Source organism: Sciurus vulgaris (genome assembly GCF_902686455.1).
Source record: "Sciurus vulgaris genome assembly, chromosome: 1".
In the NCBI taxonomy this organism is placed as follows: Eukaryota; Metazoa; Chordata; class Mammalia; order Rodentia; family Sciuridae; genus Sciurus; species Sciurus vulgaris.
The window spans coordinates 8395022-8407231 of record NC_136461.1 but is presented as its reverse complement, the minus strand read 5'-3'; the positions used below and the strand labels follow the sequence as shown (position 1 = coordinate 8407231).

The following is a 12210-nucleotide window of genomic DNA, read 5'->3' as shown; positions in this document are numbered from 1 at the left end:
ATTTGGGGGATTCATAACAGGTTCTTGCAGGAAGAGCACTTCCACTTATTGTTGGAGGACAAGGAAGACTGTGACAGAGGACCTGAGGGGGCATCAGGCCAAAGGCACAGCAAAAGCTGGAAAGTTGGGCGGTAGGTGCTGGGTGGGCAGGGAGCTGGAGAAGAGAGCCGGACTCAGGGCCCTTGACCCTAGGGACATGTCACACTTAACTGCAGCTTCCCAAGTACGTCTTCATCAAATCCTGGGACTACATGAGGTCCAGAGACAGTGGGTAAAACAGAAAACAAATGTAACCAAAAGAATCATGAGGGCTGGGGAGATAGCTCAGTTGGTAGAGTGCTTGCCTTGCAAGCACAAGGCCTTGGGTTCAAATCCCCAGCATCACACACAAAAAAAAAAGAATGAATGAATCACTAAATTCCACTGAAGGGGTTTTGATTTTAAATTGCATGTCCTGGCGGGGTGCGGAGTAGATACATACCATGTACGGTTCCTCAAACTTAGTTGACTACAGAACCCTGTTCTCATAGAACTGCTGTTCCCCCAGAGTGACTTTGCGAAAGGACCTTTGACAATAGGGAAAGTTCTAGAGCTACAAATAGGCTGCGGATGGAGGCAAGTGAGTAAGTGCCACCAAGGTCTGGGCTTGAGTCCAAATTCAGCAACTGCTTAGCCTTCCCTCCCCAGGGACGGTCCTCCTGCCCTGGAGAAATTCCATGCTGGTTTCTGTGACCACATTTTTCAGGCTACCACAAGAGTCTGGACCACAGCAAGAGTCTGGGCCACATACTCAACGATACCACAAGGCGGTCAAAAGCGCCCCAGCCCTGGAGGAACATCCCCCACCACAGCAGCCACCGCGGGATGACCGTGACTGTAAGGGACCGCGTGGTGGGAGGGCCTCCTGCTGGTATTTTGGCTGTGACCCTCTTGGAGGCGCCTTGGTCGGTCCCAGCCTGCACGTGTCCTGGGCAGGAAGGTGGAGTCTAAATCCGTGGTCTTGGAGGCTTGGAACCATCAGGAGGCTGCGGAGGCCGCTCGGACTGGGCACCGCCCAGGCCGGCGAACAGGCCTAGCGCTGCGGCAGCCAAGAGGCGGCCAATCTCCTGAAGCTGCGGAGGAAGCTTCTGGGAGCTCTCAGCCCAGAAAACCCAGAGGCCCCAGAGGAACCTGCTGGGTGGAGCTTCAGAAGCAAGTCCCGGGCGGGTGCAGCTCAGTGGAAGAGGCTCGCCCAGCATCGCAAGGCCCGGGTCCCAGCCGGCTCCGCCCTGCCCGATGGGTTGGTGCAAAGGGCGGCGAGAGATCCCCTCCGGCCCCCTCTCTGCCCTTCCGCCAGGGAAGGTGCAGCACCGTCCCGGCCAGGCCAGGTGCCCCTGCCTTGATCTTGGACGCGCGACCTCCAGAACCGTGCGACGAACATTACTCCGTACAGATCGCTGCGCCCGCGGCATCTGTTATCCCCACACGGTGGCCAAGCCAGAACCACCGCTACTTCCCATCGCATGCGTGGGGAAGCATGACCCAGAGCTGACCACCTGCTAGGTCGCCACAGCTAGGAGTGTGGGCCCGGTGTGGAGTGGGCGGCTGATGAGAAGGCCCACCTCTGGCCAGGGGCTCGCAGTCCCCCAGGGGGACCCAAGGTGGCCACAGGCAGGCCCAGAGCAGTGAGATGACCGTTGGGGTAGAATAAGGGCCACTGGAAGATGTCCTCGTCCTAGTCCCCAGAACCTGTGACGAGTGACCTTCCGGGGAGAAAGGGACCTTGCTGGTGTGATCAGGGTTAGGCTCCTGAGAGGAGGCCATCATGCCAGGTTATCCCCGTGGGCCGCACAGGAGGCAGGCAGGAGGGTCACAGTCACAGTCGGTGAGGTAATGTGACGATGGCAGCAGAGTGACAGGGGTGTGCAGCCATGGGCCAAGGACAGCAGGCAACCTCTGGAAGAGGCAGGGAAACGTTCTGCCCCAGGGCCCCCAGAAGGAACAGGGTCCTGCGGGTCATTTTGGATTTTACCTGCGGAGCTATAAGATATTTTGTTCTTAGCCACCAATTCTGTGACACGTTTAACAGCACCAAAAGAAAACTAACCTTAGATGTCACCAGGATGAATGACAGACCCTACCCTTGGGTTGGAATAAGCCAACAGGATGAGGTGGTAGCCAGAACAAATATGGGGTCTTGGGTGAAATTAACAGAAGTAGGGCAACTCCAATAGGGGAGGCTGATGCTCATCGGCCCTGGTCCAGATGGCACCAGGAATTCTGCGCTGGACTGTGGCACCGAGATCCACATCTGGGTCCAAACTCTGGTAGCAGTGATGGGGTTCATGCTTCCGTAACCAGCCCCCACTTGGCACTTGGACTTGGGCAACACAGAATGTGTGCTCTCCCCCGAGTTACTGTCGTGTCCCTCGGCAGGCTGTCCCCACCATCTGACCATTGGCTGAGCCCCCAGTGTGGGCAGGATCCCTGATTCCTCTCCCCTGGTCTCTGCCCAACTGGCCAGCTCCCTTCCTCTTGTGTGTAAGTCACCACCTCCCAGAGGCTGGCCTGGCCCCACCCAGGTAGCTGCCCGTCTCTGGCTCTGGCAGGTGGTCCTCCCTCGTTGCAGTCAGCACAGTCTCTGGACTGTCCATCACCTCTGGCAGGATGTCAGGTCCGTGGGCAGAGACCTGCTGTGCTGTGCTGTGGAGAGCGGTGACAGAGGATGGGAGGGCAGGGACTGAGATGGGGGGTCTCTGAGGACCTCATGGCTGTGGCATGCCCAGTGCCTGGGACTGTTCCTGTGCATGGGCACAGGATGCTCAGCTGCTGTGGCAACGCCCTGCTTGAGCAGGCTCTGTGCAAGGGCCAGTCAGCGCTGACCCTGATCTCAGGCACGCAGCTCCCAGGAAGGAAGGAATTCTCATGTTAGCCACCACCATGTTTCACCAGCTCCGCTTCTCCAGCTTCTCCGGTTCCTGCCCTTTACAGTAACTTTAAACAGTGGACTTTCTCGAGAGCCACACAAAGCTCCTAACACTGCACTTGGCAACTGTGGATTGCAACTGTGGAAAAGCTATATCGATGTCTACTTTCTGTAACTTTCCTGAATACAAAGAATAAAGCTTGCATCCTCTTTAACCTGATAATGAGACCTATATAAATCAAGACTGCTGGCGTGACTCTAGATCTGCTTCTCCATCAGAGGGCAGGCTCCACCTGATCTCAGCTTCATCTTCGCCATCTGTATTGAGTCTTTATTTTCCAATCTCCCTTTGCCCCTCGCCAGACTGCGAGTTTGATGGTGCTGACCGCGGCCCTGTGGCGGGTGTCCGTGGGCCTTTGCTGAATGCGTGTGCTGGTAAGAGCTGGGAGGGGCTTCCAGCCCACGTCCCGCGAGGAAGACTCTGGAAGATGGTGTGAGGCAGCAGGGGTCCCATCACAGGCTTCTCGTCACTGAGGGGTATTTCTGAGAAGGAGGGAGATAACTCGCTTCCAGAACCAGTAGGTAGATTTCAGTCACAGCTTCCCCGACGACCTGAGCGGCCTCTGGAAGGAGTGACCACCCAGTCACCGGAGGCACATGAGCAGAGAGTGATAGCCTGAAACAAAAGCCCTTGGAGCTTTTTGTGCCAGCCACAGGGCAGCTGCTCATTTTAAGATCTGCTGAATCTGCCAGTCAGTAGACGAATCGATTTTTTTTAAATGTGGTATATAAACACAATGGAGTAGTACTCAGCCATGAAGAAGAATGAAATTATGGCATTTGCCAGTAAATGAATGGAACTGGAGGCTGTCAAGCTGAATGAAATAAGCCCAGACCCAGAAAGTCAGAAAGATAGAAGTTTTTTTTCTGATATGTGGACGTTAGTACAAAATAAAAGGAAAAAATAAAAGTGGAGAAATCCATCAAAATGAAAGATCGGTGGAGCAAAGGAAGGGGATTCAGGGGAGGGAGGAGGGACAGGATCTGGAAGAAGACTGGAACAAATCTGACCTCACCTTCCTACGTACATACCTGAAAATACCTCAGTGACTCCCACCATCATGGATAGCCACAAGACACCAATTTAAAAAAAAAACAAAAAACCCTTGTAAATAGCAGACAAATCAGTAGAGGAGAGGGGAGGGACCGTGGAGGAGGAGGGGAGGGGAAGGGGAAGTACTGGGGACTGAATTAAAGCCACTTATTCTTCACACTTTGATTATTATGTCAAGATATGCATAACCAAAAAGAACTAATAAAAATGCATGAGTCCTAATAAGTAATAAAAGGAATTGCTGAACAAGCAAACGTTTGGGGGAATGTCACAGGGGCTGAGCGGTGTGTTAAAAGCTCCTCCCTGCTAGCGAGGCAGGTGGGTTTCCACTGCAGGTTCTGGGACAAGGTCCCTTCCAGGGAAGAAGAGGGAGGCTGGGGACCGGCCGCCTGGTGCGGCCTCTAGTTTGACTCTGCGTGTCTGGCCTGGGGCTTAGGACTACTTTTGAAAATGGGGACCAGGATCCCAGATGGGCCACCCCAGCCATCTGACCCAGGTTGGGTCAAGCTGGCCATCCATGCAGACTCCCCCGGTTTCCTCCTGGGCTGTCCCGAGGTGAGGGGTGAGAGGGGCGTGTGCGACCTAAGGATGAATCACATCTACTCGAGAAGCCCGTCTGGGGCAGATATGAGTCGGAGCAGCAGAAACTTCCAGTAAGGGCTGCCCTCCTCCCAGCACTGACTGCTCTCAAGCTGAGTTAGGTGCCTCCCAAGCTCCTGCCCGTCCCTTCTTGGTGGTCCCTTCTTGGTGCATCGGAAGGAATTCTGGATTTGAGCAGCCCTGGAAAAGTCACATCAAACCAGGAAGCCTGCTGGGCGAGCTGCCTGTACCCCTCCCCAACTCCCGCTGCTGGGGATGGGGAGGGGGCAGAGGCAGGAGGATGGCCAGTGAAACCCCAAGACCCCGTCTCAAAATAACAGATAAAGGGCTGGGTGCAGCTCAGTGCAGGTGCCTCTGGGCTAAATCCCCACAACTGCAAAAACCAAACCAAAACCAAGCCAAAGCAGAGAGGTCCTCCCAGCCTCTCACCAGTACCTGGAATTTCCACCTCAGCCTTTTCTAGAAGACTAGCTAAGCCTTGAAAGTGGGAGCTCCTGGAGGAGGTGAGACACACAGGGTCTGGCCATCACCTCAGCAGGGTCACTCAGAAGAATGCCCTCCATCCACATCCACGGAGGCACCGGGAGCTGGGATGGGGACGTGGGAGGGAGGCTTCTGGGAGCCCCTGCATGGCCCGGAAGACGATGCTGGGGAACTCTAGGTCAGAGGAGCTCACAGACAGCCTCTGCTCCCACCCACGGGGGGGGGGGGGGGAGGATGGAGCTGCGGACTCTGCAGATCTGCAAGAGTCGACCCAGGTCACACCAAAGCCACTCCTGGGAAGAGCGGTGGGTGTCACAGGCCACATCTTTTTTGCAGAAAGCATTCTCACCTTAGGGACCAGCGGCAAAAGAACAGTCTCAAAAGATCAGATGGAGATGAAAGGAGGATTTAAAATTCAAAGAAGTGCAAGCCCTGATTTGGGATCCCCCCCACCACCACCAATGGGCTGCCTATTCCTTTACTGGGAAAATTAGAGGGGCCAGCAGGGGTAATGGGCTGGACAGGCAGCTCCCCACTCACAGACACCCTGATTCCTGCCAGGAAGGACCCAGCGTCTGAGCCCTTGAGGGGTGCTCAGCCTCCCTAGCAAGCGGGAAATGCAAATTATGTCAATAGGGTATGGCCCCTCCGGCCAGCCAGTCACAAAAGCAAAACTCAGAAGATTAGCGTTGGGGAAGTTGGCCCGGCTCCCACTCGCTGGGTGTTGGAGGGCACCTTTCACAGACCCCCTGGAAGGCAATCTGGCGTCTCCTTTCTAATTTGAATGCATATTCACCCCGCAGCCTCATCTCCAGGAAAGAAATCCCATTCCCCCAAAGCATCCACATAGGTGATCCATGGTGACAGCCAACCACTAAAACAGTAGAGGGAGACTTGTCACTCTTTCTTCACGGACATAAATAAGAAATTCCCCATTTGGTAGAATACTCTGCAGCATTTTAAGGTAAGTGGATCTTAAAATATCAAAATGGAAAGCTCTCCAAGACATGGTAGGCATTATGAAAGCCAAATGAAGAATCATATGCACCAGAGGTTATGGTGTATGGAAAGCCCTATGTATTTCTTCAAAAACAATATAAATTTGGCCATGCGTTTACAAAGGTCTGTAAAGAAGCCAGGTCAGGGTGCACACCTGTAACCCCAGCTACTTAGGAGGCTGAGACAGGAGGCTCACACGTTCAAAGTCAGCCTGTGCAATCTAGTAAGGTTCTATTTCAAAATAATTTTTTTTTTTAAAAAGGGCTGGGGATATAGTGTAGCCCAGTGGTATACCACTTGCCTAGCATGTGTAAGAACTGGGGTTCAGCTGGGTGTGGTGGCCCATACCTGTAATCCCAGAGGCATGGGAGGCTGAGGTAGGGAGGATCATAAGTTCAAATCCAGCCTCAGCAATTGATCGAGGCCCTAAGCAACTCAGGGAAACACTGTCTCTAAATAAAATCATTTAAAAGGGGCTGGAGATGTGGTTCAGTGGTTAAGTGTCCCTGGGTTCAATCCCCAGTGCCAAAAACAAACAAGCAAATAAAAAACCCTACATACCTAAAAATCCAGCTTTATCTGGAGCATTTACAGTTTTTGCTTTTAGGATATAGTCACACATCCCATGTGACTATAAATACATCGTTTTTTACAATGTAATTGTATTTTTACACCTTTATCTTGTTCATTCATTCATTTGCAGTGCTGAGGATTGAACCCAGGGCCTCACACATGCTAAGCAAGCGCTCTACCACTGAGCCCCAGCCCCAGCCCCTAGTTTTTGGGTTTTTTGTTTTGTTTTGTTTTTATTTAAAAAGGGATTTCACTCTGGAGCACACAAGATTCAGCCACCAAACACCAGCACAGTCTCCCCCAGCTCCTGTCCAGCCTCTCCTTCCTTCCCTTGATCGGCCGGCACCCCACACTCTTCCCTTCCCGATGGGGGATTGGGGAGCTGGGGTGGGGTTCTCCAGCTAGGGCCCTGCCCCTCTGCCCTCTGCAAGGCAGGTGTCTTGCACTGCCCCGCTCGAGAGGGAAGCCCCCTTCCCAGCTGTCTTCTCCCTCCTGCCTGGAGCCCACCCTGCCTGCGGCTCAGGGGGAGAGGACCAAACTTCCCAGCGTGGACCCGCTTTCCCTCAGGCCCAGGAGGCGGCCCCACCAGCAACCACGGCTGTCGCCTCCCTCCCTCCCTCCCTCCGCTTCTGTACCCAGCTGCCGGCTCTCCATCCTCACAAACCCGGCGGATCCTCCCCCGACCCTGGTAGTCTAGGGTTCGCGACTGGGGAATGGGAAACGCTGTCTTTTTGTTATCTTGACTGGGGATGGTCGCCAGGGCGCTCCACCACTGAGCTACGCCCCAGTCTTTTTATTTTGTTTGGAACCGGGGTCCCACTGTTGCCCAGCTGGCCAGGCAATCTCGGTCCTCCTGCCTCAACTGGAATCCTCCTGGGGCTCCGGGATCACGGGTGCCCCTGCCCTTCCCAAACTCTTCTGGGGTTTCCCACAATACAGGTCAGCCCTTCTCCAGGGACAATGTCCACCCTGTGCTCCAGGGTACTCAATTCACACAGCCGTGGGCCCCACAGGAGTGGGGAAGCTGGGCTGGCCTCACGCTCTCCCTCCTCTCTCCCTAGACCTGCAGCCAGTGGCCAGCCTAGACCGGAGTGGGCAGGGAGCACACACAGCCGGGCAGGGCCCACCAACCTCTTCCAGCCAAGGGAGGCCACACCTGGTCTGCCCAGGACCCCCACAGGTCTGTGGCTGGCAGTGCAGTTAAGGTGAATGCACCGGTGGATTCCAGGATCGGCAGGCGGGGCCCCCACGGGCCTTCCAGCCAGCCTCCCACCTGGGGACACGCGTCACCCGCCCCTCGCCCCGCGGTGGGGAGGCAGTGAGGATGTCCCTGCCCTCCACTCGCCCCCGCGCCACACGGGCAGCCGGGCCTCCCCGGGTTCCTGTCACCGCCTTACCTGTGGGAAGGCTCGGAGCATCCCCACGAGCAAGAGTCCCAGCGCCGCGCGGAGGGCGAGCATCCCGGGTGGGGCGCAGGCGGGGCTGCCACGCGCCCACCTGGGAAGCGCGGCGCCCACGTGCGGTCCGCCTGGAGCTCAGGCGCGCCGGCCACCTCGCGGCACCCGCCCGCACGCGGTGAAGTCACTTCAAAAGTGACGGCCCCTTCTCCGAGGGCTGAGCCTTGGTTCTTCCCTCCCCCGGCCCAGAAGCGCTTCCAGGAACGCAGCCTCTAGCGCGAGGAAGGGGGGAACACGTGCCCCGGGACGCCCGGAGGCACTCCCTCGCCGTTTAAATGGCCCGCCCCCGATTCGAGGGGGTGGCTCCGAGGAGCCTGGGCTGGTCCCAGCGGGGCTTCAGGGTGGAGGGGAGACGCACAGGGCCCCCAGCCCCATGACGGTCACCCCAGCCGCCTGCCCGGCTCCTGGGAGCCTTCAGAAGGGGCAGTTGGAGTGGGCACTGCAGAGAGAGCAGCCGCCCGCCCCTTCCAACTCAGAGGCTTGCTGAGAAATGAAGTCGGGTCTGGGTGCGGGGTGGTGGGCGGGTGGTGGACCCACAACTGCAGGGCCTGAGGAGCAGAGCAAGAGGTCATCCACCACAGCGCTCTGCCCCTGCGGTCCTCGCCTGCTGAGGCATGGCTGGCACCCTCGCTGAGGGACAGAAGCAATGCCCATTCACCCCAGAGGCTCATGGGCCTGGAGCTCCCACCCCTTCCCGCTCGTGCCCTGGGTCTCTCCTCCCTCCATCCCTTCTGCAGTTCGTGTTGGTCCACTCAGTAGATAGGACGAGGGCAGCAGGTCCCTGGTGCTTTTGCCTGTGTGCATGTGCACCTGTGTGTGTGTGTGTGTCTGTGTGACTGTGTCTGTGTGTGTGTGTGTGTCTGTGTGCATATGTGTATGTCTGTGTGTGTGTGTCTGTGTGACTGTGTCTGTGTGTGTGTCTATGTGTGCCTGTGTGTGTCTGTGTGTATGTGTGTGTGTCTGTGTGACTGTGTCTGTGTGTGTGTCTGTGTGCATATGTGTGTGTCTGTGTGTATATGTGTGTGTCTGTGTGACTGTGTCTGTGTTGTCTGTGTGTATATGTGTGTGTGTGACTGTGTCTGTGTGTGTGTCTGTGTGCATATGTGTGTGTCTGTGTGTATATGTGTGTGTCTGTGTGTATATGTGTGTGTCTGTGTGACTGTGTCTGTGTGTGTGTCTGTGTGCATATGTGTGTGTCTATGTGTATATATGTGTGTCTGTGTGACTGTGTCTGTGTTGTCTGTGTGTATATGTGTGTGTCTGTGTGACTGTGTCTGTGTGTATGTCTGTGTGCATATGTGTGTGTCTGTGTGACTGTGTCTGTGTGTGTCTGTGTGTGTGTGTCTGTGTGACTGTGCCTGTGTGTCTGTGTGTATATGTGTGTGTCTGTGTGATATGTGTGTCTGTGTGACTGTCTGTGTATATATGTGTGTGTCTGTGTGCATGTGTGTGTCTATGTGACTGTGTCTGTGTGTGTGTGCATATGTGTGTCTGTGTGTGTCTGTGTGCATATGTGTGTGTGTCTGTGTGACTGTGTCTGTGTGTGTGTGTCTGTGTGCATATGTGTGTGTCTGTGTGTGTGTCTGTGTGTATATGTGTGTCTGTGTGACTGTGTGTGTGTGTCTGTGTGCAAATGTGTGTCTGTGTAACTGTGTCTGTGTGTGTGTCTGTGTGCATATGTGTGTGTCTGTGTGACTGTGTCTGTGTGTGCCTGTGTGTGTCTGTGTATGTGTGTGTCTGACTGTGTCTGTGTGTGTCTGTGTGAGTCTCTGTGTGACTGTGTCTGTGTGTGTGTGTGTCTGTGTGTATATGTGTGTGTCTGTGTCTGTGTGTGCCTGTGTGTGTCTGTGTGTGTGACTGTGTCTGTGTGTGTCTGTGTGTCTGTGTGTATATGTGTGTGTCTGTGTGTGTGTGTGACTGTGTCTGTGTATATATGTGTGTGTCTGTGTGTCTGTGTGCATATGTGTGTGTCTGTGTGACTGTGTCTGTGTGTGTCTGTGTGCATATGTGTGTGTCTGTGTGTGTGTCTGTGTGTATATGTGTGTGTCTGTGTGACTGTGTCTGTGTCTGTGTGACTGTCTGTGTGTGTGTCTGTGTGCATATGTGTGTGTCTGTGTGACTGTGTCTGTGTGTGTGTCTGTGTGCATATGTGTGTGTGTGACTGTGTCTGTGTGCATATGTGTGTGTCTGTGTGACTGTGTCTATGTGTGTCTGTGTGTATATGTGTGTGTCTCTGTGTGACTGTGTGTGTGTGTCTGTGTGTATATGTGTGTGTCTGTGTGACTGTGTCTGTGTGTGCCTGTGTGTGTCTGTGTGTGTGTGTCTGTGTGACTGTGTCTGTGTGTGCCTGTGTGTATATGTGTGTGTCTGTGTGTTTTCAGACATGGACACAAGGCTCAGAAACAAGCAAGCAGCCTGTGTGCTGTGAGATGGACTCACTGTTCTCCCTGAGCCCAGAGTAGCTTGAGGACCCTCAGGCTCCTGCACCTCAGTCTGCCCTGCAAAGCGACAGGCCCCATCAGGAGGGCCCCAAATGGTGGGAACAGTCATCTCCCACCAGAACTTCCTAGCGAGGTGACCACAACTGACCACCCCACCCCTGTCCCCCTAGAACTCCTGATACCACTTGGAAAAACTGTTCCCAGTGTGCCCATTCCCAAGATTCATTGTGGCCACTCCCTTTGAGTAGGGTGTCATGGAAGTGACCTGCCCGTGATATTCACAACTGCAGGCGTGGGCAGGAGGAACCCAGGATGCTGGCTTCCCCTCTACGGCTTCCCCTATAGAAGATCTGGTGTTCTGAGTAAATAAAGCTTGTTCAACACACAGAGAACCAAACAGCAGCCTTAAAACAACTCACACGAGGAGAAATACAAATAAAAAATGGATTATAAGTCGTAAAAGTTCAACCTTCCTAGTAATCAAAGACTTGCACATTGAGGCAATCTTTGATATTCTTTTAGATCTATTAACTCATCAGTGGGTTTTTTAATGATTTATAAAAACAATTTTGGAAAAAATGTAACCCCAAGGTTGTGGTGAAACCAGAATACTCATTCATATGCTGCTGGTAAATGTTACAACTCTTTTCAGAAAACGGTACAGAAATTCTTAGCAATAGCCAACCCCCCCCCCCAAATGTTTATAACTTGTGGCTCAATAATTTCACCACTGAAGAAAAACCAAAGAAACAGTCTGACTGGAAAAATAATATATAAACACAGTAACATTCCTAAGTAATGTCACTTAGGAATTTTAGAAATCCCGAGTCAAGGGAAGTAATTAAGGAAATCAAGGTCCATCCCTTTAATGGAATATTGCACATCCATTAAAAACCAGTTCTGGAGATGTTGTGAAAATCTGTCTCTCCCTCTCCTTTTCCTCCTCCAAAGGGCTTTCAAAGGCACCTTCCAAGCCACATTGCCCCCGGCCACCCCTGCACAGAAACCTACAGAGAGAGGTACGGTGCTCACCACCTGGAGAACTGTGTTCTTCATGACAGTAAAGATAATGGCTGCTTTGCATGTTTGCTTTATGCTAAATGCTTTCAGGCATTTGGCTCTGTGAATCCTCACAGAAACCTCCGCAGAAGATCCTGCTTTGGGCCTGTTTGGCAGGGGAGGAACTGACGCCCTAAATCTGTCTGTGTTCACGGCCACTCAGGGCCTCGCTGGGACCACCTTCTCCCGAGTACCTTCTGGCTCCTGCCTGCTTTTAGGTTCCTCTAGATGGGCCTCACCTCCTGCCTCTGCCCTCCAGGACCCTCCACTCCCAGCGGACTCCGCGGTCTCCTGCTTATCTTTAGAACGGGTTCCAACTCTGACTCCTCTTTGTGGCTTTCCTGGCACTGTCCCCTCCCCCCAGTCATCTTCCCAGTCAAACGACGGTTTCTGTCAGTTTTTTTGTATCTCAATTCTAGAACTGATCTCATGGTGTCATAACTGTAATGACTGGCTTGTGTATCCATCTGCCCCAGGAAACTGGGCTCTTGGAGAATCGGGATGGCCTGGAGCACCCCGACAGGACCTGGCACATGACTGTGAGCAAGGCGCTCCCGCAGCCAGGGAATAGGCAGGCTC

At 53.9% G+C, this 12210-nt stretch overlaps 1 protein-coding gene across 2 annotated transcripts in view; it reads right to left on the bottom strand.

Annotated features, from left to right (window-relative positions):
* The window catches only part of TNFRSF8 (TNF receptor superfamily member 8), a 61867-nt gene extending 53572 nt beyond the window's left edge, over nt 1-8295 (bottom strand). For both annotated transcript variants that reach the window (XM_079118509.1, XM_079118510.1), the window contains exon 1: nt 8072-8295. In XM_079118509.1, coding sequence (XP_078974635.1) covers nt 8072-8134 — 63 coding nt within the window. In that variant the 5' untranslated portion in view covers nt 8135-8295. The remainder of the gene's footprint in view (nt 1-8071) is intronic.
* Between the last annotated feature and the right edge of the window lie 3915 nt (nt 8296-12210).